This window comes from Eptesicus fuscus, chromosome 25, assembly GCF_027574615.1.
Source record: "Eptesicus fuscus isolate TK198812 chromosome 25, DD_ASM_mEF_20220401, whole genome shotgun sequence".
Classification (NCBI taxonomy): Eukaryota; Metazoa; Chordata; class Mammalia; order Chiroptera; family Vespertilionidae; genus Eptesicus; species Eptesicus fuscus.
The window spans coordinates 8,485,220-8,506,982 of record NC_072497.1 but is presented as its reverse complement, the minus strand read 5'-3'; the positions used below and the strand labels follow the sequence as shown (position 1 = coordinate 8,506,982).

The 21,763-nt window shown below is 53.4% G+C and overlaps 1 protein-coding gene across 2 annotated transcripts in view; it reads left to right on the top strand.

The window, feature by feature from the left end:
• The window catches only part of ST8SIA2 (ST8 alpha-N-acetyl-neuraminide alpha-2,8-sialyltransferase 2), a 42,201-nt gene extending 22,263 nt beyond the window's left edge, over positions 1–19,938 (top strand). The window contains exons 2-6 of one of the 2 annotated variants that reach the window (XM_008156468.3): positions 972–1,034; positions 5,142–5,270; positions 7,785–8,042; positions 11,095–11,388; positions 19,653–19,938. In XM_008156468.3, the coding sequence (XP_008154690.1) occupies positions 972–1,034; positions 5,142–5,270; positions 7,785–8,042; positions 11,095–11,388; positions 19,653–19,938 (1,030 nt within the window). The remainder of the gene's footprint in view (positions 1–971; positions 1,035–5,141; positions 5,271–7,784; positions 8,043–11,094; positions 11,389–19,652) is intronic. The other variant, XM_054713363.1, reaches the window with a different exon arrangement.
• The last annotated feature ends 1,825 nt before the right edge of the window (positions 19,939–21,763 follow it).

Genomic DNA, 21,763 nt, shown 5'->3' with positions numbered 1-21,763 from the left:
CAGCTTTCCCAGAGACTTCAATTGTTCCTTTGGAGCGCACCAACACCTTGACTGAAAGGCTAGATTGAACTTTTTTTTAAAAAATAGTAACAACGAGAAAAGTACGAAGAAATGTGTCCTCAAACCACACGATCTCTAATCAGCAAGAAAAAAAAAATGATTTCACGTAAAGTAAGGAGCCTCACATACAACTTTTTAAAACCAGGGCCCAGGGCACCAAGTGGGCAAGGTAGCAGGGTAAGATGGATTCACCCATCCCCTGGCCCCGTGTGATAGCCAGGCAGCGCGAGACTTCCTGGCCTGGGAGCCCAGGTCCAGAATGGGAATCCAACAGGACTGAATGGATGGTTGGGCTGGAAAGGGCCTCGGGATGCTTTTACTCCAAAAACGTATCCTCCAGAGGAACGTCCAAAGGACCCCGTTAGTCACCCACCTCCTGCTCCCCATAAAGTGACACCACTTAATATTATTCCTCTCGTCAGCAAAACACAAACCACTACCACATTCGGTTGGAGGGCACCACTGAGCCATCTTGCTGCCTCTGTTGAACTTCTGGTGTCTCCAATGTGGAATGCGATGCACAGCATCTTGACCCGTGGGAGGGAACGCCGGAGACTCGGGGAGCAGATGCGGAGACATGCTAAGGAGCGGTGTCCTGTGGGGCGGCGCAGGGGAAATGAATCCCAAAGGACTTTGTCTCAGGACCCAAGTTGAAGTCTCAAGGGGAAACCGTGGTGTGGATGAAACTCTGTTCAAGCGGCAGTCAGAGGAGGATCTGGGAGGCCCCCGTCCCTGAGAGATGTTTGGGTTTGTGGCCGGGTCGGGATGTTGCCCATCTTGGAGAGGCCAGAGGGAGGTCTCGTCCACCGTCGGGAGGTCTCCGAGGCTGGCCGCGGGATCTCCCGAGGACTGAAGAGGGCTGTGCAAGGAAGAGCTGTGTTTATAAATAATGCATTTCCTTTGTCTTGCAGGAATTCTGGAGGCAGAGGTGCAATCAGATCGGCCGTGAACAGCTTACATAGCAAATCTAATAGGTTTGTAAATTAGATTTTGTGTTCATTTGTTTTTGCTGTAAGGCAGCTATTAATCTGCTTCTCCTCTTGGCTGGATGGTGCCCTTCCTAGTTGGCAAATAGATCTGTTTTCTTTCACTTTGGCTTTGCATTTTCCTAATCATTTTGTGGGGGGGGGGGGGGGGGGGCGTGGAGAACTGTCCATAAAAATGGCCATGAAATGGCCCAAGGTCTAGAGGTTGCAGAGATGGGACGCTCAGATGCTAAGAGTCACTTTCTGGACAAGAGTCCACCCACTTGGAAGCACTGGGGCCACCAAAGAGCTTATTCATAACTTGCATTTTTTTGCTGAGCAATGGAGACTCGGAAGGGAATCAGGACGTTCACCCAGTTGCATTGTAGATCTCGCGTCCAGGACAATACGATGGAAAGTACAGCATTCAATAAGTTTGCTGAGGCCCCTTACAATTATCAGGGCGTCAACTGAGTAATGCTAACCTTGATCATTGAATGCACATCCTACATTCTGAGAGTGTATCCTCCCATGACAGTCCTTGGCCAGGGGACAGCTTGGTGCAGGGCAGCGAGCAAATGCGTTGCAAGCCAACAGATCCAGGCTTGCCTCTGGCTGTGGTTGGGCCATGCCGCCGAGTCCCCGTCCTCCATCAGTGACGGCTGCATCGCAGCTCTGACCCGGAGCCTCCCAAGCCCCAGCTGACGGGGCAATGGAAGGAGAAAGGGAATGCCAAGCTGGTTTGACATCCACGGAGGCCAGTGCTCAACATGAAGGCCTTGTTTTACTTTCTGAATGTTCCATGTTGGTCAGTCTGGGAAGGAGCGGTCCTGTTATTCAGAGGGAGGTCTGTTATTTGTCCTTCCATAGTTTTTTTTAGGTCTCTTGACCATTTGACACCTGTCGAGTGTGTCTATTCCTGAGCCTAGGGGACTGACTCAGGCCACGGTCCTCTGTGTCCCTGACATCATTGCTTCTAGATCTCGTAATGGCCTCTTAACCACCTGGGAGCTACAGATGAAGCTTATGCTGTGCCTGGTGAAATGTAGTTATACTATGTGTCTCTCTCCCACTGTGGAAAGATGCTCTTTTTTTTTTTTTTTTTTCAGAAAGAAGGTCCTGCCCCTGGAGCAGGCCCCGCCCCCACCCCCCATGCTCTTTGGTCACATGGGGTGGGGGTGGGGGCTCTTGGGAGCCAGGCAGACCTAGATGCAATCCTGGGCTTGTTAGCTGGGGCCTTGGACACGTGATTTCATGCCTCTGAGCCTCAGTGTCTTCATTCAGTTAGAGCAGTGGTTCTCAACCTTTCTAATGCCGCGACCCTTTAATACAGTTCCTCGGGTTGTGGTGACCCCCAACCATAAAATTATTTTCATTGCTGCTTCATAACTGTAATTTTGCTACTGTTAATGAATCGTAATGTAAATATCTGTGTTTTCCGATGGTCTTAGGCGACCCTGCTAAGCAAACAGTAGCAAAATTACAGTTATGAAGCAGCAACGAAAATAATTTTATGGTTGGGGGTCACCACAACATGAGGAACTGTATTGAAGGGTCGCGGCATTAGAAAGGTTGAGAACCACTGAGTTAGAGTAACAACACATCTTTTGCCAGGGGTGTTTCAAGAATGCGAACCTCTAAATATAAGATTCTATCCCGGCCTGATGCGTTAAAGGGACTCAGTGGAGGCTTATTCCTATCGCTGTGGATGCAGTCATGGCATCAGAAGACAGAGAAACGTAAGCCCGACATGAGACTCTAGTGTCGCCGGGCTGGACGGGGTGCTGAGGACAGGAGGACATGTTCACTGAGGAGGACTCTCGGTTCTTTCATCCAGCCGTATCTGGGTGACACACAGCACGTACAGCCAGTGAGCGGAGGCGGTCCCTGGGGCCATCTCATCCGTCCCTTGATTTTACATACAGGAAGACAGAAGCCAGGGACTCAAAGTGACTTCCCCCAATACCCCAGCGACAGAGCCAGGGTTCAAGTTCAGTGAGACCATGGCTGGTTAGGCAAGAACCCATCCAAGTTTTCGCTGGGGAGGAGAGACAAATGGAATTTGACCGCTGTCCGTGCCAATGTTTACCTCTTTCTTTTTCCTGCCTTCATTTCCCGTGTCCCTCCCTTCATCACAGGGAGCCTGGAACCCTGTCCGCAGGTTTCTGAGCGTGTCTCCTCTTCGAGCATCCTTGTCACAACTCCCCTGCCGATCCTTCACGGCTGAGAGAGCCCGGGGCACCCACTCTGCTCCTTTCTGAGGAGCATCTCCCAAGATTGAATCTAAATTAAACCATAAGAGGCCCCGTCACTGGTTACTGATGAGACTATCAGCCGGCCTCGTAGGGTTTCTATCACGCATGCCTGCTGACGTAAGCTGCGGCGAAGCTTGGGGTCTTGGGGTATGGCAGCTAAGTCAGCGGCCCTGGGGGTCCCTGCTCCCACCTGTGGCCCACACAGAAGTGGCAGCACTGCTGAAACGCAGCCACAAGCAGCTCCCACTGGAGCCTCGTGAGACGGCAGCCAGCGAGGGGTACGGCCCATTGGTGGTCCTTAGAGAATTCCAGAGCCTTAGCGCTGGCGTCTTCCTCTTCTACACCCTCTTCCTATCAATGGGAACTCTGAGGCTCAGAGAGGCAAAGTGATTTTCCCACAGTCACACAGCTTGGGGAATCGGCAAACAGTCCAAAGGGCCAAGTCTTCCGTTCCTCTCACAGGCTTCCCTGGATGCTAGGCCTTGGTCAATAACTCTTGACTCTTTGATTCTCTGCTAAAGTTACATTTATTTGAACCCAAGACGAGCGATACCAGTCAGGAATGCCGAGGAACGGAGCTGTCTGGGGAGAAAGCGCACAGACAATGTGCACCCCCAAATGAATGTCTTCTCTCCCTGCAAAAAGCAAAATCGAGCACTGGGTATAGACCCCCTTTCTTTAAAGTGGCTGCTCCAAGGTAAACGCAAGGGGCATAGGTGCTTGGTTTGGATTCTTCAAAGCTCCAGGATCGGGCCTCCCCGATCCAGCCATCGTTGTCGCTGGGAGACTCCGCCGCCAGCACAGACTGAGCAGCTTGGCAGGTGACCCACAAGCCTCTGCGTGCGGCCGGCAGAGGCGGCCCGGCTCCTGCCTGTGGATGTGATTGTGACCTAGTTTCTCAGAAACCTACTGGCATAGATTTCAAGCCTCTGAACTGAGGCGGGGCCTCTGATGCCTGACGTTCCCGAACTGGGTGGAAAGAGGGTGTGCGCCCAGAATGGTGATTTGTCCCCCGGCGTACAGAGCCAGCCAGCTCCTTCATCCATCCAGGCTCCCCCCAGGACAAAATTCACATGTGAATCCAGCAAACACTTAGTTATTGAGCACCTGCTATGTGAGACCATTGGGGAATATAGAAATGGGGGGGGGGGTCCCCTGCTTATAGTCTTGTGCAGTGGTCGGCAAACTGCGGCTCGCGAGCCACATGCGGCTCTTTGGCCCCTTGAGTGTGGCTCTTCCACAAAATACCACGGCCTGGGCGAGTCTATTTTGAAGAAGTGGCGTTAGAAGAAGTTTAAGTTTAAAAAATGTGGCTCTCAAAAGAAATTTCAATCATCGTACTGTTGATATTTGGCTCTGTGGACTCATGAGTTTGCCGACCACTGGTCTAGTGGGAGAGAGAGACACGGCATCGAGAACTCTGGAACAAGGCATCTCAGTGACAAAGGAGGGAGTGTTACAGATCTGTGGTTTTCTCCTCATTACGTTTGTAAAACACCACGATACTCGGCTGCTAATGCCACTGCTATTGGAGTTTTGCGAAAGTAACTTGGAGAAGTATTATTCTGACCGTGACTGCTAGGTTTCAATGGGAAGAAACACTGGGGTGGGAAGTGGGGGGGTGGGGGGGGGGGTAAGAAAGATGGTTTATCACCCCCTTTCCTGCTTCCAAGAATGTGTGTCGGATACACCGTAGGGAGAAGGTTTGTGCATTCTAGACTTCCTTCCCTTCTCAGGTAATAACTGCAATCTTGCTCTTCTGGAGAAGTTTGCAGTCAAGCCCCAGCAAAAACGAAGCGATTAGACTTGTCGCTGGCATGCTAACAGATCATATTTATCCCTCCCTCCTTCTCCCTTCCAGAGCTGAGGTTGTAATAAATGGCTCCTCACCACCAGCTGTTGTTGACAGAAGCAACGAGAGCATTAAACACCACATCCAGCCGGCCTCCGCCGCGTGGAGGCACAACCAGACGCTGTCTCTGAAGATCAGGTAGTGGTAATTACCTCTCGGACGGGAGACGGGCTTGGCCTTCCTGGGCACAAGCCGGCAAATTGCCACTCTCTATCATCTCAAGAAGTTGGTTTAGAAAAAAAAAATGTTTACCTCCCACCGAGGCGGGTTTCATCTGTAAGTGGTCGATTGGAAATAAAAACCCAAGGCCGGCCCAGCGGCTGGGGCGGCTGGCAGGAGCTGAGGTCCTGGGTGGAAGGAGTGGGCTCTCAGCAGTGGGGCAGCTGTGAGAGCCTGGAGGCAGGGGGCGGGGGGTGGGGAGGGGAGGGGGTGAATCGAGGCCACAGGTGGCTTCTCCAAAGGACCAGGGAAGGACCGCCTGGCATTTGTGCCTCCCACTTGGAGAATCTTTGGAGAGCTCCCCCCCCCACCCCCTGCCACACACACACACACACACACACACATACACATACACACAGTCCTATAGCTTGGGTAGGCTGCCTTCTCCAAAACATGAAAATAAAAAGCCATAGATCAGGCGGCCCAGGAGCTGGCATGACACCTGGTTGCAAAGACAGAGCTCCGAGTGGCGGGAATGGGAACCTGTATCCTAGGAATTTCAGCTTCAGCACTTTGCCTTTGATATCGCCGCCACTGACCCCGAAAAGATGGATTAGCTTAATCCAACCATTCGTCTCCAGGCATTACTCTGGGGGCCCGGAGTGCTGCCATGAGTCAGGCATGTTAGTGGGGAGATAATCGAAGCAAAAGACAGGACAGGACGGTGTGATGCACACAGTAGGCAGCACTGCATCTTATAACGAGGTGGAGATAAAAAGATCATCCGAGGAGAGAGTACTTCATTTTGTAAGAGAACCAAGAGGGCTGGCCAGGAAAGGAGCAATGGGTTTTGAAGGATGATTAGGAGTTGGCCAGGCATGCCAAGCTGCGTTCCACTCGTCGGCAGTCTGAAGAGCAGAGGTGCCCAAACCTGGACGCAGGTTAAAGCCACCTGGGGCCCTAGCTGGTTTGACTCAGTGGATAGAGCGTCGGCCTGCGGACTGAAGGGTCCCGGGTTCGATTCTGGTCGGGGGGCATGTACCTTGGTTGCGGGCACATTCCCAGTGGGAGGTGTGCAGGAGGCAGCTGATCGATGTTTCTTTCCCATCGATGTTTCTAACTCTCTGTCCCTCTCCCTTCCTCTCTGGAAAAATCAATAAAATGTATTGGAAAAAATAAAGTCACCTGGGGAGCTTTAGGAAGCGTGCTGAGACGTGGCCACGCTCGGAGTCGGGGTTTCTCAGGTGTCAGCCGAACCTCTGAGCCCCCAGGTGATGGAACGTGCACCTGCCGGGATGTACCACAGGCTCAGGGGCAGTCAGCCATCCGGGCGATGGGGCCACCATCTTGCAAATCCCCTCATTTGCAGAGCGTGAGATGATTCTGTCCTTCTGGGGCTCTGAGGAAAAGCAGGCTTTGTACCGGAAAGGGCATCATTGCGTCTGTTCCACTGCAGGAAAGGGAACTCGTTTCAGCCGGTCTGGGTACCAAATGTCCTTCTCTCTGTGACTTGAGTCATCTCTAAGGATATCTGGCGTGATTCAGAAAGTTCTTTAAGTAAAACCTCAGGTTCCCGGGGGCCAGGCCGGCAAGGTTTGAGTAAAACTCCCTGGTGATGCATAGAGGACACCCATCCATTCTGTGGCTACAGGCTATGCTAGATGATTCTAGAACTTTCCCCCTAAATCAAAGTCAGCCTAGCGCCTAGACAGCCGTCCTTTGATCACCTTCGTTTTGAAACAACACAGAGCAACCGTGCTCTGTGGGACCAGAGCGACATCGCTATTTACAAACCTCAGACCAGACAGCCGTTAGGAGGCCGGGAAATCATACTCCACAAAACAGACCCGCTCACGGACTCAGTCCCTCAAAGGCAGAGCGATGGACACACCTCACAGTAACCACGTCCGCATTCACCCCCTGAGAGGGCCCTGTGCCCAGAGACGTCTTCCATGGAGGCCTGAGGGACATGTGTCATCCTGGCTGCCTGTTCCCAGGTCAGGACTCGCCCTGAGTCCTGCAAAGGAGGGGAGTAGCGTGACCACTGTCTGGCTGAGGGGTCTCCTGGGGAGTGCTAACACCAGGCATCCCTGGGAAAACCGGAATGTGGGGCACCCTCCCTCCCAGGGCCCTCTGTGATGAGTTCACTTGTGTCCTAACGGAGTCATTTCCCGGGGCCGTTTGCACACCTCGTAGGAAGTAGGCATTACCATAGCAACCGGGTTGGCCATCACCATAACTGGAATTTTCGATTAGAAAATTGGGGGCACCGATTTTCTTGCCAACAAGCTCTCCAGGGACCCCTCCTGGACAGTCCTCGGGGCCATTTCTGACAGTCCCTGCCCGGGATCTTGGAGGGCATCTGAGCTCAGCGCCCCCTGGGTGCCGGGCGCCAGCAGCCCTGCAAGGCGATGCTGGGCAGGAGAAGCCGGGTTGGCAAAGGGCAGCTGGCACCGGGGAGACTGATCCTCCATGTGCGCTTGGTTTTTGTAGGAAACAAATCCTAAAGTTCTTGGATGCTGAAAAGGACATCTCCGTCCTCAAGGGGACCCTGAAGCCCGGAGACATTATTCATTACATCTTCGACCGAGACAGCACGATGAACGTGTCCCAGAACCTGTACGAGCTCCTGCCCAGGACCTCGCCGCTGAAGAACAAGCACTTCCGGACGTGTGCCATCGTGGGCAACTCGGGGGTCCTGCTGAACAGCGGCTGCGGGCAGGAGATCGACACGCACAGCTTCGTCATAAGGTACCCGCAGCGGGGGCGCTGTGTCCAGAGCAGCAGGCGTACCTGAGTGTTGCCAGTTGTCCCAAGAGGTTGAACCAAGACACACTGGTTGGGTTAGTCGCAACAATTATACAGTGTGAACAGAATGAAATAAATCCATGTAAAATGGGGGGTGGGGGGACACCTTGATGTCTCTGGTCTCAACCTTGGGGAACCTTTAAAAGTCCCAATGTCCAGACTGCACCCCAGACCAGTTTATCAATCTGGGGGTAGGGGGTTCGTGGCCCAAGGAGCCAGGTAATTCTGTTGTACAGTTAAGGATGGGAATTGCTGGTCTAGTGCAGAGGTAGGCAATCTATGGCCCACAGCCTATTTTTATCAATAAAGCTTTATTGGCACACAGCCACACCCATGCATTTTCATATCCTCAATGGACGCTTTCTCACTACGAAGTGTGTAGTTGGAAAGAGCTGAACTGTTGCAATAGTGTATATAGCCCGCAAAGCATAAGGTATTTATTATCTGACCCTTTACAGAAAAAGTTTACCGACCCCTGCATAGAGCCTGCTATGAAAGAGTAGTAAGAAAATCTCCTTGTTAGTCCAAGTTTGCAAAAGTCTTTTAAGTGTTGTGGACGGTCACAGGCTACTAGTAACTTTATATCCTGGAGTCAAAACTCTGGGAAGTGAGAGAGCAATGGAGAAACTTGGGTTGTATATTTTCCCATCATTCTCACTGAACTATCATCTCTCATTTTTCGGTCCCCTGGGACACACCTGGAAATATTTACCCAGGGCCCTGACACCTGACCCCCAAGCCAGACAGACTCGGAAACAAGGCCTTGCTGTCCCCTGGTCAAAAGTAGGGCACACGGAGCCTCGAGTTTCATCCCAAACAGGGCCCCGGCCCTGGCAGAACCGCGACCGCGTCTCGCGTTTCTGTTGGGACCGTCCCTCCGCAAAGAGAGCCTTGTCCTGGGCAGCCCTATCCTAGAGCTCCTGGGACCTCAGGACGTGGGACTGGGCAGTGTGTTTGCCTCCGTGTCCGCTGGGATGGAAAAGCCACCGCGGCCTGGCAGCCAAACCTGTTTTACCGTACTTTCCGGCGTATAAGACGACTGGGCATATAAGATTTTCCTGGGTTAAAAAGTCGTTTTATACGCCGGAAAATACGGTATATTGGACTATATTGATGGGATTATATATAATGGATTAGATATATTGGACTACTGTATTTTCCGGCGTATAAAACGACTTTTTAACCCAGGAAAATCTTATACGCCCAGTCGTCTTATACGCCGGAAAATATGGTAGTTTATCTTTTGCCAGGTTCTGCCTGTGCCTGGCCTTTATAATGGCTCAGCCCCCACTTCTCAAAGCCCTCCCGTCTAAAGACTGAAGGAGGGAGGGGAAAGAGAGTGTGCTAGGTTTGTCTGACTGAGAGCCAGAGAAGGGGTGAGGGTGGGATGGGATAGGCATTTGAGATTTAGAGTTGGGAGCGGAGGAACCAGCATGAGGAAAGCATGGAAATAAGGTAGATTCATGCACCATGGAGGCCACTGCCTGACCACACGTAGGTTGCACACAGTGCTGTAAACAATTGAGGCCAGACAGGAGGGCTGGTCCCCACAGGGTCCCCATGAGGCTTCAATGCCAGATTGAGGAGGTTGCCTAGCTTAGGGTCACAAGCGTGCAGAGTCCATTCCCAGATGGCTGGGGATTAAAACATCATTGTGCACGCGCGCGCACACGCCCTTCCAACCCTGTCAGGAACGTTCTATTTTGTCCTGGCTTTTGCAATGAGGAAACTGAGATACAGAAAGTCAGAGGTCGCACGGCTAGTTCAGGCCAGTGTCAGGCCTTGGGCATGAGCTGCCTCTCTCACCTGCAGGCTTGCCTTCTGATACCCAAGTCCATCCCCGCCAATACATAGTACTACTTTGTCCAATCGTTGTCTAGCTGCTGCATAAAATGCAAATCTGTCCATGTCACTCGCCTGCTCAAGAGCCTACAGTGGCTCCCTACTGCTCTCAGAACCAAGCCACTGACACACAGGCCCTCTGTTCTCTCACCCTACTTGCCTCTCCTGCCCCATGCCCTCCACGGAACATGCTCTAGTCACACCAAATCACTTGCCTTCCCCTAAGTACTCACTCTGTTCCCCACCTCTGTGCCTTTGGACGCATTTCTTGCACCTAAAATGCCACAGTATGATGTTTCCTAAACTGCCTGGTTATAGGACTTACCTAACGAGCTTGCAAAAATAAACATCAATTTCTAGGCTCACCTGTTGAATCTGGATGTCCGGGGGATGGGCCTGGGGAATCTGCACTTTTAACAGGTGCCTGGGGTGATTCTACTGATCTGTCCCAACGCGCCTTTTCCACTATTGGGCTTCTGCTCGTCCATCCTCCTAGACTTCCCTCAACGGTCACCACCTCCAGGAAGACCGCCAGATGCTCCTCCTTCCCATAATACTGATGACAGTGGCAACATGTACTGAGCTCTTCCTGTGGTCCAGCGGTGTTCTAAGGACTGGGTGTGTGGCGACTCCCCTGAGTCCTGGGACGGGTGCTGCTCTGATCCCCACCATAGCTAAAGAAACCGTTGTGGCCGTTCCTCAGCCAAGAGGAAGCGCTCAGGAAGCACAGAGAGGTTGAGCGGGTTGCCCGGAATCACACAGACAGCAAGTCTCAGAGCTGAATTCTGAACCCAGGCGTGTCCCTGCAGAGCAGAGCCTTCCCTCTGTCACCTAATGTGGCCAGGTCACACCTGCCAAGGTCATGGTCACCTGGTGGGCTGGGGGCTGGCTTCCTTGCTTCCTTCCTCCTCTGCTGGATCCTGACCTCCAGAAGGCAAGCACCTGACACCCCCAGGGTGCAGCGAAGTCTATGTGTGCGCTGCGAGCCTAGTGGATACGTGTGGCAGGAGGCGGGATGACAGGAGCCGCCGGCCAGTGCAGGAGGATGAAGTTTTGGGATGAGAAGGAAGCAAAGGATGGATCAGGTTAGATGTAAGCAGAGGTGTCTCGGCGTTCCCAAAAGAACCAACCACCTTGTCCTTTCCTCTGGCAGGTGCAACCTGGCCCCCGTGCAGGAGTACGCCCGGGACGTGGGGCTCAAGACAGACCTGGTGACCATGAACCCTTCGGTCATCCAGCGTGCCTTCGAGGACCTGGTCAACGCCACGTGGCGGGAGAAGCTGCTCCAGCGGCTGCACAGCCTCAACGGCAGCATCCTGTGGATCCCCGCCTTCATGGCCCGGGGCGGCAAGGAGCGTGTGGAGTGGGTCAACGAGCTCATCCTGAAGCACCGCGTCAACGTGCGCACTGCGTACCCCTCCCTGCGCCTGCTGCACGCCGTCCGCGGGTGAGCGGCCCCTCCCCGGGGGGAGGGGGCTGTCGCCGGGTGGGGGAGGTACTTGGCAGGCAATATTGCTTTCCTAGATTCATTTCCATCTCAGCCCTAGACAGTTTTGCTCAGTGGATAGAGCGTCGGCCTGCGGACTGAAGAGTTCTGGCTTCGATTCCGGTCAAGGGCACGGACCTCGGTTGCAGGCTCAATCCCTGGCCGTGGTCCAGGAGCCTGCGGGAGGCAACCAATCAATGTGTCGCTCTCACATCCATGTTTCTCTCTGCCTCTCCCTCTCCCTTCCACTCTCTCTAAAATCAATGAAAAAATATCCTCGTATGATGAGGATTAACCAAAAAAAAAAAAAAATTAAAAATGTCCATCTCAGCTGATCACTCACTAGCTGTATGACCGCCCCCCCACAAGTCACCTGACCTTTCTGAGCCTCCCTTCCTGAGAAATGAGCGGGTTGGCAAGTGGGTTTTGCCTGCCATGGCAATCCTGACCGACTGGCAGTGCCCGCCTAGACAGCGATGTTGGGAATGAACTGTGAGGGGGCCAGAATGGAAGCAGGAATATTAGCTGGGAAGCTGACTCAATCGTTCAGGCAGGAAATAGACAAGGACAATGATAGTGGATATACAACAGATTTGCTATCAAGTTTAGAGCAGAGGCAGCAGGATTGGCTGATGCGTTCTATTTAAGGGCCTCATGGGGTGAGAGAAAGAAAATGTGAGGATGACCCTTAGGATTAGAGCTTGAGCCAATGGGGGGGGGGGTGCCATTCTCTATGACAGGAGAGCCTGAGGGAAGCCTATGCTTGTTTGGGGGAGTTGAGGAAGGCAATTCTTTCTTGGGCATTTTAAGTTTGAGATGCCTGTTACCAATGTACCCCACCCACTCCTGACCTCCCAGGTTGGGGCCAGGCCCTGCATCTAATTGCCCATCCAACCACATGGCAGTTCACAACCCTGCCAGGGACACGAGAAAGGCCATCGTACAGCCTTTCCCCAACCCCTCTCTCACTCCCGACCAAAGGACCTTAGCATAACTCGGTGTGACCCTGGGAAGCCCCCTGAGCTACCCACAAAGGACTCTAGGCCTCATAAAGGTGACAGCCAAGCCTGTGACCAGCACTGGTCCCTCTAGGGTGGGTATACACACAGAAGTCCATTGCCACCAAGAAAGACCTAGAGATGCATTCCACAAAAGGCAGCCACTTGTATGGACACAGGCCAAACAGGAGGTTGACCTGTCAGGGGTCCCTTCAGCACCCTTCACTGCATCCCTGGCACAGAGTGGGGTGCCGCAGTCACCCCACCCCATGGGTTCAGGATCCATCCTTTAAATGTTTCTTCCCGGAAGGAGGGAACTGACATGGCCTGGTGGTCGGGGGAAGGGGGAGGAGGTGAGAGAAAGGAAAGGACTGCCTTGTGGTAAAGAGAGAAAAGGTCCCTTGGTGGGGAATGGGCAATCAACTGGAAGAAACATATGCAACTAGAGCTATTTCCAGCTATAACCGACTCATTTTCATCTGTCAAAACAGCATTAAGCACCAGTAATAAGTGTTAATCCTCAGATCCAGCGTCTTCCTTCGAAGGGACTCCCCGAGGCAACATTGCAGGAGAGGCAGGTGGGGTGGGTCTCTGATTTTGGGAAGGGGAGGAGGCGGTGGGAAGGGGGCTTCCAGGCCTTGGAATGGGTTTCTACCAATGGCCCTCTCCCTCTGTGGGGCCAGGAGGCATGGTGGGGTGCAGGGTCCAACAGAGCTTCAGGGTTGTTGCATCGCAATTATTTTTGACAGGCTGACACAATGAGCTAATCTAAGAGGCAGAAATGTAGCCTGGACAAATGCAGCATCCTAAGCAAGCGTACAGAGAGATGAACATTGCCAATCATCAGCGGGTGTGTGGTCGCTCAAAAGAATCTATGCTCTTGGGTTGCAGCAATGGACACAGAATGTCTTTGAGAGTCAGGGAGGGTGGCCATGGCCTTTTTTTTTTTTACTCTCCCGAGTCAAACCCCACTTGGAGAATCACATTCCGTGTTGGGTACCCAGCTGGAGAGGGACCACAGTGGCAGAGAAATTGGAAAGTTGAACGGTTTGGGGAGAGAAGGAGGCTCCGAGGAACATGAAAGGAACCTTTCTTCACTCAGTGAATACTGACAGGCACCTAGCGGGCTCCAGGCCCGTGTAAAAGTCAACAAAACAGGGCGTCTGCCCTTGAGGGGCTCACGGATTTGGCCTGTGAGGCTCCATGTGTAAAACTAGGGCTGGGAGAGGATCTACAGGGAGTCAGTGTCATCGGGACATTGGGAAGAGCCTTCCAACAAGTCAAGGTCATCTGCAATGAGCGTGGCTGCCTCTCAGGAGGGGCAGAGGATTCAGCCTCCTTGGGGATGTTCAGGGAAGTCAGCAGCGAATGCCCCTTCTGGGCCATGGAGCCGGAAATCCACGCCACGCAGAATTGCTCAGGCTGCTGGGTGGCCTACACAACAGAATCTATTGTCTCACAGTTCTGGAGGCTGGAAGGCCGAAATCGAGGTGTTGGCAGGGCTGGTTCCTCCTGAGGGCTCTGAGGGAAGAATCTTCCCAGGCCTCCCTCTGCGGCTTCTTGATGGCCACTCTTCATGTTCACATGGCATCTGCCCTGTGTGCGCGTGTTCTCCAAACGCCCCCTGATTTTACGGATGTCAGTCATGTTGGACTAGGGGCCACCTTAATGACCTCATTTTAACTTGATCACCTCGGTAACCACCCCTTATCTCCAAATAAGGTGACACTATGAGGTGCTGGAGGTTATGGCTTCAACGTAATGAACCTTTGGGCTAGCTCGCCCCCTTCCCCACTCAGACGCTTTGATGCAGTGCACCTGTGCTAGGAGCGTCTCTAAGCACCATGTGCTCTCAAGATGCAGGCCCATCGGAGACAGCGCTTGGGCCCAGGCATTGCAGGGGGTGGACAGCATGGCACAGAGACCCAGAGCAGAAGGCCTGCCCTTCGACTCTTACCAGCCCCTGCCCCAGCCCGAGCAGCTCTTCCAAAGGGTTTCTGGCTCTGCCGGCCTGGACAGTGGCACAGCGCCTGGCTGGCTGGCTGTTGGCAAGGGGGGTGAGCAACCATGGGGGAGGACACCAGGCAACTGAGTGTGGCCGCAGGAAGTGGGACACTGGTCAGCAGCTGGTAGCGCGTGGCTCTAATTCAATTACAACAACGGGGAAGGCTGTGAGCCACAGAGAGGGGGGGGCCATGGGCAAGAAAGCAGGCCCATTCAGCCGCCCAGCCACAGCCCTGGTGCAGAGGAGGCCTGTGAAACGGGGCCTAATTAGGCACCAGGCGTGCTGAGCCGAGGCCCCGGGCTGGCACTGATCCAGCGGGCATCCCTGCCAGGCCTGGAGCAGCATGTCGGCCTAGCAGGCCCTGCTGCCCGTCTGTGGGGAGCAGAGACTGAGGACCAGAGGGCAGGCCCAGCGGTGGGGGGCTGAGCATGGTGCAGAGACTAAGGGGAGACCAGCGAGGGCTGGAGATAGCCCCTCCAGGGCATGCCCATTGCAGTCCAGAGTCATGGGCACTGGGTCCAAGTCTCCTCCAGGGACACGAGTGTGGAAGTGTGTTCCATGGAGAAGAGAAGGAGGGAGTCTGTGGTATTGAGGCACAGATGGCTGCCAGCGTTGGGTCATTTTTAATGGACTGTCTCTATTATATTTTTAAATAGGAATGCACAGAGTAAAAAGAAAACCCCAAATAGCATAAGAGGATTAAAGTGAAAAGCGAGCCCGCCTTCACAGAGGCAGCCTTATTAATTAAACTGGTTTTCTGTCTCCTTCCAGAAAAATCGTCTTTTACACACAAGGGAACATGCTTTAAGCACCACACCTTGCTAAATTCTGGAAATTATTCTATACTAGAGGCCCGATGCATGAAATTTGTGCAAGAGTAGGCCTTCCTTCCCCCTCCAGCACCCGGGACCTGGGCTTCCCTCACAGACCCAGCTTCGTCTGGAAGGTCGGCAGGTTGTCCAGAGGGACATCTGGTCTAATTAGCATATTACGCTTTTATTATTATAGATTGACAGGTACCGCCTTGTTTTCCTTCACAGCTTCCTGGCCTTCCACTGAAGTCAGGGTCATAGTTTACATAAGCAGAGACCATAAGTGGGGAGACTGGGAGGGGGGCAGGCATAAGTGGGTGTTTCCATCTTTTGCTAATATAACCAGGACTACAGTGATCATCCTTGACGGACATCTGCACATATATCTATGTGAATAGGCTGGCTTTTTATAAGTGTCATTGCTAAAAGGAGAGAGAGACAGATATATGCATTGTTAATTTTTATAGATATTGCCAAGTTCCTCTCCCACCTGTGATTAAAAATACCTGATCTCCCCATAACCTTGCAAACGTTCAATTATGAATGAGGTTGAATATAGTTTTTCAGTTGGGAGTGGCATTAGTTTAAATTCCAGAATCCAGCCAGAAGGTTAACTGCACCCCACCCTCCCCCAAGCAAGGGTCTGGTTGGGTCCCTGCTGGGCCTGTGTGTGAGCAGCAGTATCTCGACACCCTGGGGGGCCCACCCTGAAGCAGGAGGAACCCCTCAAGTAACCAGCATCATGGTTTTCTTTCTCCTTTTGGCAACATGCTCTCTGGAATGCTGTGAGCCTGCCTTTCACACGTGCAGACCTGGTGGCTGCCCGGAAGAGTTTAGGGTGAGGCCGGTGCCGTGTGGGTTCGTCTCCCACACAAAGCTACTGTGACCTCCCTCCCCTCCCCTGCCAGCGCCCTCAAAGGGAGCCACTGGCCTCTGCTTGCTCATTTTCATTCATTGCTTCGTGGAGATTTGTGCATGTGCGATGCGCGGATCTGGGGTTATGGAGAAGCTAACCCACTCGCTCCCAGAATTTTTCATTGTAAGGGAGGAGAAAGACAAGCAAACAATCGTTCTAGCGTAGCATGATACGTGCTGTGACAGGGAAAGAACCGCTTATGGCACACAAAACCCTCCAGGGAGGTCCGGGAGGGCTTCCTGCAGGAAGTGGCGTTGAAGCTGAGACCAGGAGAAGGGCTGCAGGTCAGGGGACACGGGAGGTGATGGTGAAGAAACCAAGAAGGTCCTCGTGGCAGTGTGACTGTGCCTACCAGGGGGTGGCAGGGATTTCTGGCCCGGATCTCAAGGGCTTTGCGGTCCTGGCTGAGGCGTTTGGATGTCATCCTTTGGCAAGGGAGGTGAGCAACCGAGGGGGAGGACACCGGGCAGTTGCGTATGGCCGCGGGGAGTGGCAAACTGATCAGCAGCTTTGGAGCCTTCGGAAGGTTTTTGGTGGCCTGGTCAGACTTGAGGTTAGCTGACTTATTGGGGTAAACATGAAGTGCAGGGGACCAGGAATCAGCTTCGAGCATCCCCAGGCTTGACCAGCTCTGCACTCCAGCCCCAGATTCTGAGACAAAATGCCCAGCTCACCAGTACCACTGGGCAGCCTTGTGTGGACGTGTCCCCCAGACAGCAGAGGCTCTACCCCAGTGTTTCCCAGGGAAGGACAGCAATGGGGCCCCAAATCAGGGCCAAAGCTGATGATGTGGATGACGGGAGACCAGAGCCCAGGAGTTCTGGTCCTGGCTTGGCTGCTGACCTTGCACAAAATATCACCACGTGGCCCTTGCCAACCACCTGGGAGGCATTCCTGCCCCATAAGGACGAAATGAGCTCTAGCCCACAAACTGCTGTTAGCTTCCTGGAGAAAGCCCTTTTGGTCTCTTTTTCCAAACTGGCAGCCACCGTTCTTGCCACGTACCAAGCCCTGGCACCCAGGGAAAAGGTTGAAGGTGCTTTTGAGATGATTTCGGCAATCCTTATTTATTGCTGTCCATACTCATAAAATACAGTGCTTAATCGTCTTAGCAATTGGGGTAACCAATTTGAAAAGTAATTATTGCCTTCTTAGAGATGACTCTGCCTTCTAATTAAAATCTCAAGCCTGGGATATTAAAGGTGCCCTGTCAATACGATGTCCCAGATGCACCCAGCTAACCTCATTCGGGAAGGCAAAATTAATTAGTGTTTTCACACCCAGCTGTTATCCCAAGGAAAGAACCCGTGCACGAGTTGGCCAGGCACACGGCCGCTAAATTGGCCAGGACGACTGAGGCGACACACAGGAAGGAGAGTGTGTTCTGTTCCTGCAGAACTCAGCCGGCCTCTATTACAAGCGGCTCGTTAAAAGGTGCCCCGTGTCCCTGTCACTCGTCTCAGGAGTTCTTGTTTAGCTGCGGAGGCAGAACAGGAAATAAGTGGGTCCCTCCAGGCCACAGAGTTCTCGCTGCACCCGGAGCCTCCTTTGCTGTTAACACCTTTCCCAGGGAGGGATTCGGGGTGGAAAGCCCGGCACCAGGGATGAGAGGCTGGGCGTTTCCATTCCCACCTCGGCTGGCCGCGGTTACAAAGCTGCGTGCCTTGCTCGCTTCCTCCTTCCTCCGTTCCGACGTCTCCCCGTTTCTCAGTTCCATTGGAGTCAAACATCTGCTGAGCACAATAGAAGGCAGGATCATCCATTTGGCTGTGCTGTGATAACAAACCGTGGAACTCTCATGGTTTAGCACGGCAGAAGTTCATTTCTCATTCTTTTTCTTTTTTAAAATATATTTTATTGATTTTTTTTTCAGAGAGGAAGGGAGAGGGATAGAGAGCTAGAAACATCGATGAGAGAGAAACATTGATCAGCTGCCTCCTGCACACCCCCTACTGGGGATGTGCCCGAAACCGAGGTACATGCCCTTGACTGGAATCGAACCTGGGACCCTTCAGTCCGCAGGCCGACGCTCTAGCCACTAAGCCAAACCGATCAGGGCCATTTCTCATTCTTGCAAAGTACCATTTGTTGGCGGGAGGCTCTCTTCCAACCAGTGGTTCAGAGATCCAGGATTCGCCCATCTTTAGCTTCCACCATCTTTACAGGAGGCTCTGAAGTCCTCTGATGCAGGAGAAGAGAAAGCAGAGGACCTGCTTGTGATCCACATCGGCCCAGAAGGGACACATGTGTGGTCACAGCCTACTGGCCATAACTGGTCACATGACCCCAGCCCCAATGACAAGGGATTCTGAGAGATGTAGGGGCGCATATGGAGTATCTGCTGAGTGCTGCTCTCTCTGCCATAGAGCCTGGCTGCACCAGGCACGGAGCCAGATGCCTTGGAACCCCCTACACCAGGGGTCCTCAAACTACAGCCCGCGGGCCACATGCGGCCCGCCGAGGACATTTATCTGGCCCGCCGGGTGTTTTTGCCGCCGCTGCCTGTCCTGCTTAGCAGCCGACTTAGCAGTGTGCATAGGAATTTGTTCATAGTTGTTTTTTTTAAACTATAGTCCGGCCCTCCAGCGGCCTGAGGGACAGTGAACTGGCCCCCTGTTTAAAAAGTTTGAGGACCCCTGCTCTACACAGAGGCGTCAGGCACGGCCCCTGCTCCCGGAGAGGTCACAGTACCGTTTTGTGAGGGAGACCAACCCACGCCGTGATGGATTGTCAGCTCGAGTTGATAAGCACATTGGGGAGAGGAGAAGCAGAGCTCGAGATAATGATGTGGAAGTGATTAAGTCAGTTTGAGCTGGAGAGAAGAGGGGAGAACAAAGGGAACATTTCCAGGAAGACGTGATGCGTGTATTTAGTTTTGGGAGGAAAAAAAAAAAAAGAGAGAGAAAGAGAGAGAGTTCACCAAGGGGACACGTGAGGGAAAGGCATATCCATGAGGCGGGCACATTGCATGTCTGTGTAACCTCAGACCCACCTGTGGCGCTCCTTGGATGTTTCGCCACTGATTAAATTCTCCCTCCCCGTCTCCCTCTCCACTACTACGATAGCCTGCAAAGAAATTCATTCCGAAAGCCTTCCCCTGCTAAGGCCTTACTATCAGAAGATAAACAAACCGCAAATCCCTAATATGGCACGCGGCCGCTGTTAGGGCTTGAATTGGCTCAGGAAATGAACAGCCGGGGAGACGCACTCACGCGGGGACACTGCCGGTGGCTCGCAGGTGCCTGGGTGGTGTCTACTGAGGCTGCAGCCAGCTCCCTCCCAGCCCCGACTCTCCCAGGACCCCCACGGGGTGAGAGAGACCCAAGAAGCAGGCAGGGAGAAGGTGCCTGTCCTCTGAGCTCCATGTAACTGGCTGCATGAGGAGCTTGACTCTTCCCAGGCGAGTCGCCCTGGCCTCCCACGTTTCCTCTTCCAGGAAAGGATCATTCCTAACCCCGGGTCTCCTTTCTGTTTCTTTTGTCCCTTGTCTTCAGATACTGGCTGACCAACAAGGTCCACATCAAAAGACCCACCACCGGCCTCCTGATGTACACCCTGGCCACGCGCTTCTGCAACCAGATCTACCTCTACGGCTTCTGGCCCTTTCCGCTGGATCAGAACCAGAACCCCGTCAAGTACCACTACTACGACAGCCTCAAGTACGGCTACACCTCCCAGGCCAGCCCCCACACCATGCCCTTGGAGTTCAAGGCCCTCAAGAGTCTGCACGAGCAGGGCGCTTTGAAACTGACTGTCGGCCAGTGTGACGGAGCCACGTAAGCGGGCGCCCGGCGGGACTCGGTGGCTCACAGTTCCTGCCAGCTACGCCACGGGCAGATGGGAGTCGGGGTGGCACAAACTCTAGAACAAGCAGGCTAGTGGTTTTCTTTGTTCAAGTGTAAAACAGTGACCAGAATATATATATCTCTACCTGCATATATATATTGACCTGAGTATTTATAACTGTGTGGTGTTCATCTAGCATTAGGCAGATAAGCCACAGGAAGAAGGTATGGAGAACCCACCAGAATGGAGGCCCGCTCCATCGTTGGGGGGCGGAAGGACTCGACGTGAGAAGAAGCCAGTGCCATGACTTTGGATGACAGACTGCCTCCTGGGTTGGAGGGATCTTCGGGCTCATGGATGCGTGGAGCTGCCTTGAGCCTCTGAGACACGTGGGTTCTGGGTGAGCCAAGACCCAGAGGGGACAAGGTGACCCAAGTCTAAACGGTGCTGTTCACGGAGGAGAGGGAGGTCGGAGCGATCAGCTGGGCAAAGGAGCACACGGACGCCAAGAGGCAGGGGCCACGTCCGAGCTGAAGGCCTTCCCGCGAACGCAGAGTTTCAATGCTCGAGGGATGGACCGCAGGCGACCCGCCTGCCCCAGACAGGCCTCCGCAGCTACGGAGAGAGAGACAGGCCTCCGCAGCTATGGAGAGAAGGCCAGAGAAGACGCGATGGACAGTTTATGCTCTGGCTTCGCGAGAACCACCACGCACCCGGGACGGAGCAGGCAGAGGACAGTGGAGAGCTGGGGTGTTACAAATTGTGCTTTTGGAAAATTGCAACCTACCGCTAAGGGTCGGCACTCCCGCCCCGGAACAGACAGGAGAGGATCCCAACTATTGCTGCAGTGGGTGTTCTCTAAAGCACCTTGGGTCCACCCAGGGGTGTCATCCTCAGAGTCAGCCTCCTTCCCGCCCTGTCAGAATGTCACATGAGGGACTGGACTGTCCCCTTCCGCCTGCAGGGAACCCCCGCAGAAGCTCGAAAAGGCACCGCAAAGATAAATGTCAGCCTTTTTTTAAAAATACGTGGTTGCCCTTCCGGATGCCTGCAGAGCCCCCCGAGTGGGAGACCTGGGAGAATGTGAGGTGTTCAGCTCCATTTCCCCGCAAACACTCTCTCTGTCTGCCTCCTGCGTTGTGCACGCCGCGGGCCTCTCGGCGTCACTCTGGTCCCTCTCCCATCCTGACGGTCGCACCGGCCGGCACTGAGCGCCAACACTGAGGTTTTCTACTCTGCAGGGCAAGGGGCCACCTCCACTCCCTTTCGCCCCAGAGGCAATGATTTTCAAGTTTTGCCAAATCCATTTTCCCTTTGTTAATATAAAGAGTTAAGACTTTAAAACAAAAACAACAACAACAACCCAAAGCCAAAAGCAGTATCCAAATCCTGGACCTAAACTCCCCGGGGAGACCTGGGCTCGGTGCCCATGAGGTAGAGACCAGCGTTAGCCGGCTTGCTTTGTTCGGTGTGTTTTCTTGCCTGACAAATGCGAGTTTGACAACATATTTGAGAGATGAGTAAAAAAAACCATTATCTTGAAGGTAAAGGGAGTTAAGGAAAGTAATCAAGATCTGCTCCCCAATACGGAGAGCGGACAGGATTCACCAATGGCAATTCGGGACAGGACACTTGCTCCTGATGAATGGCTGACAGGAAGCCAGGGGAGGACAGTCAGAACCGTGAACCCACGCGGACGCTCCAGCTCCAGCCCGTGACTGCGATTCCACGTCTCTGCGTTCCTTTCCCTGTTGTGCCTGTGGGTGCGCGAAGCCTGAGACGTGGGCTTTGCGTTATAAAGTGGGTGTTTCAGGAGGCA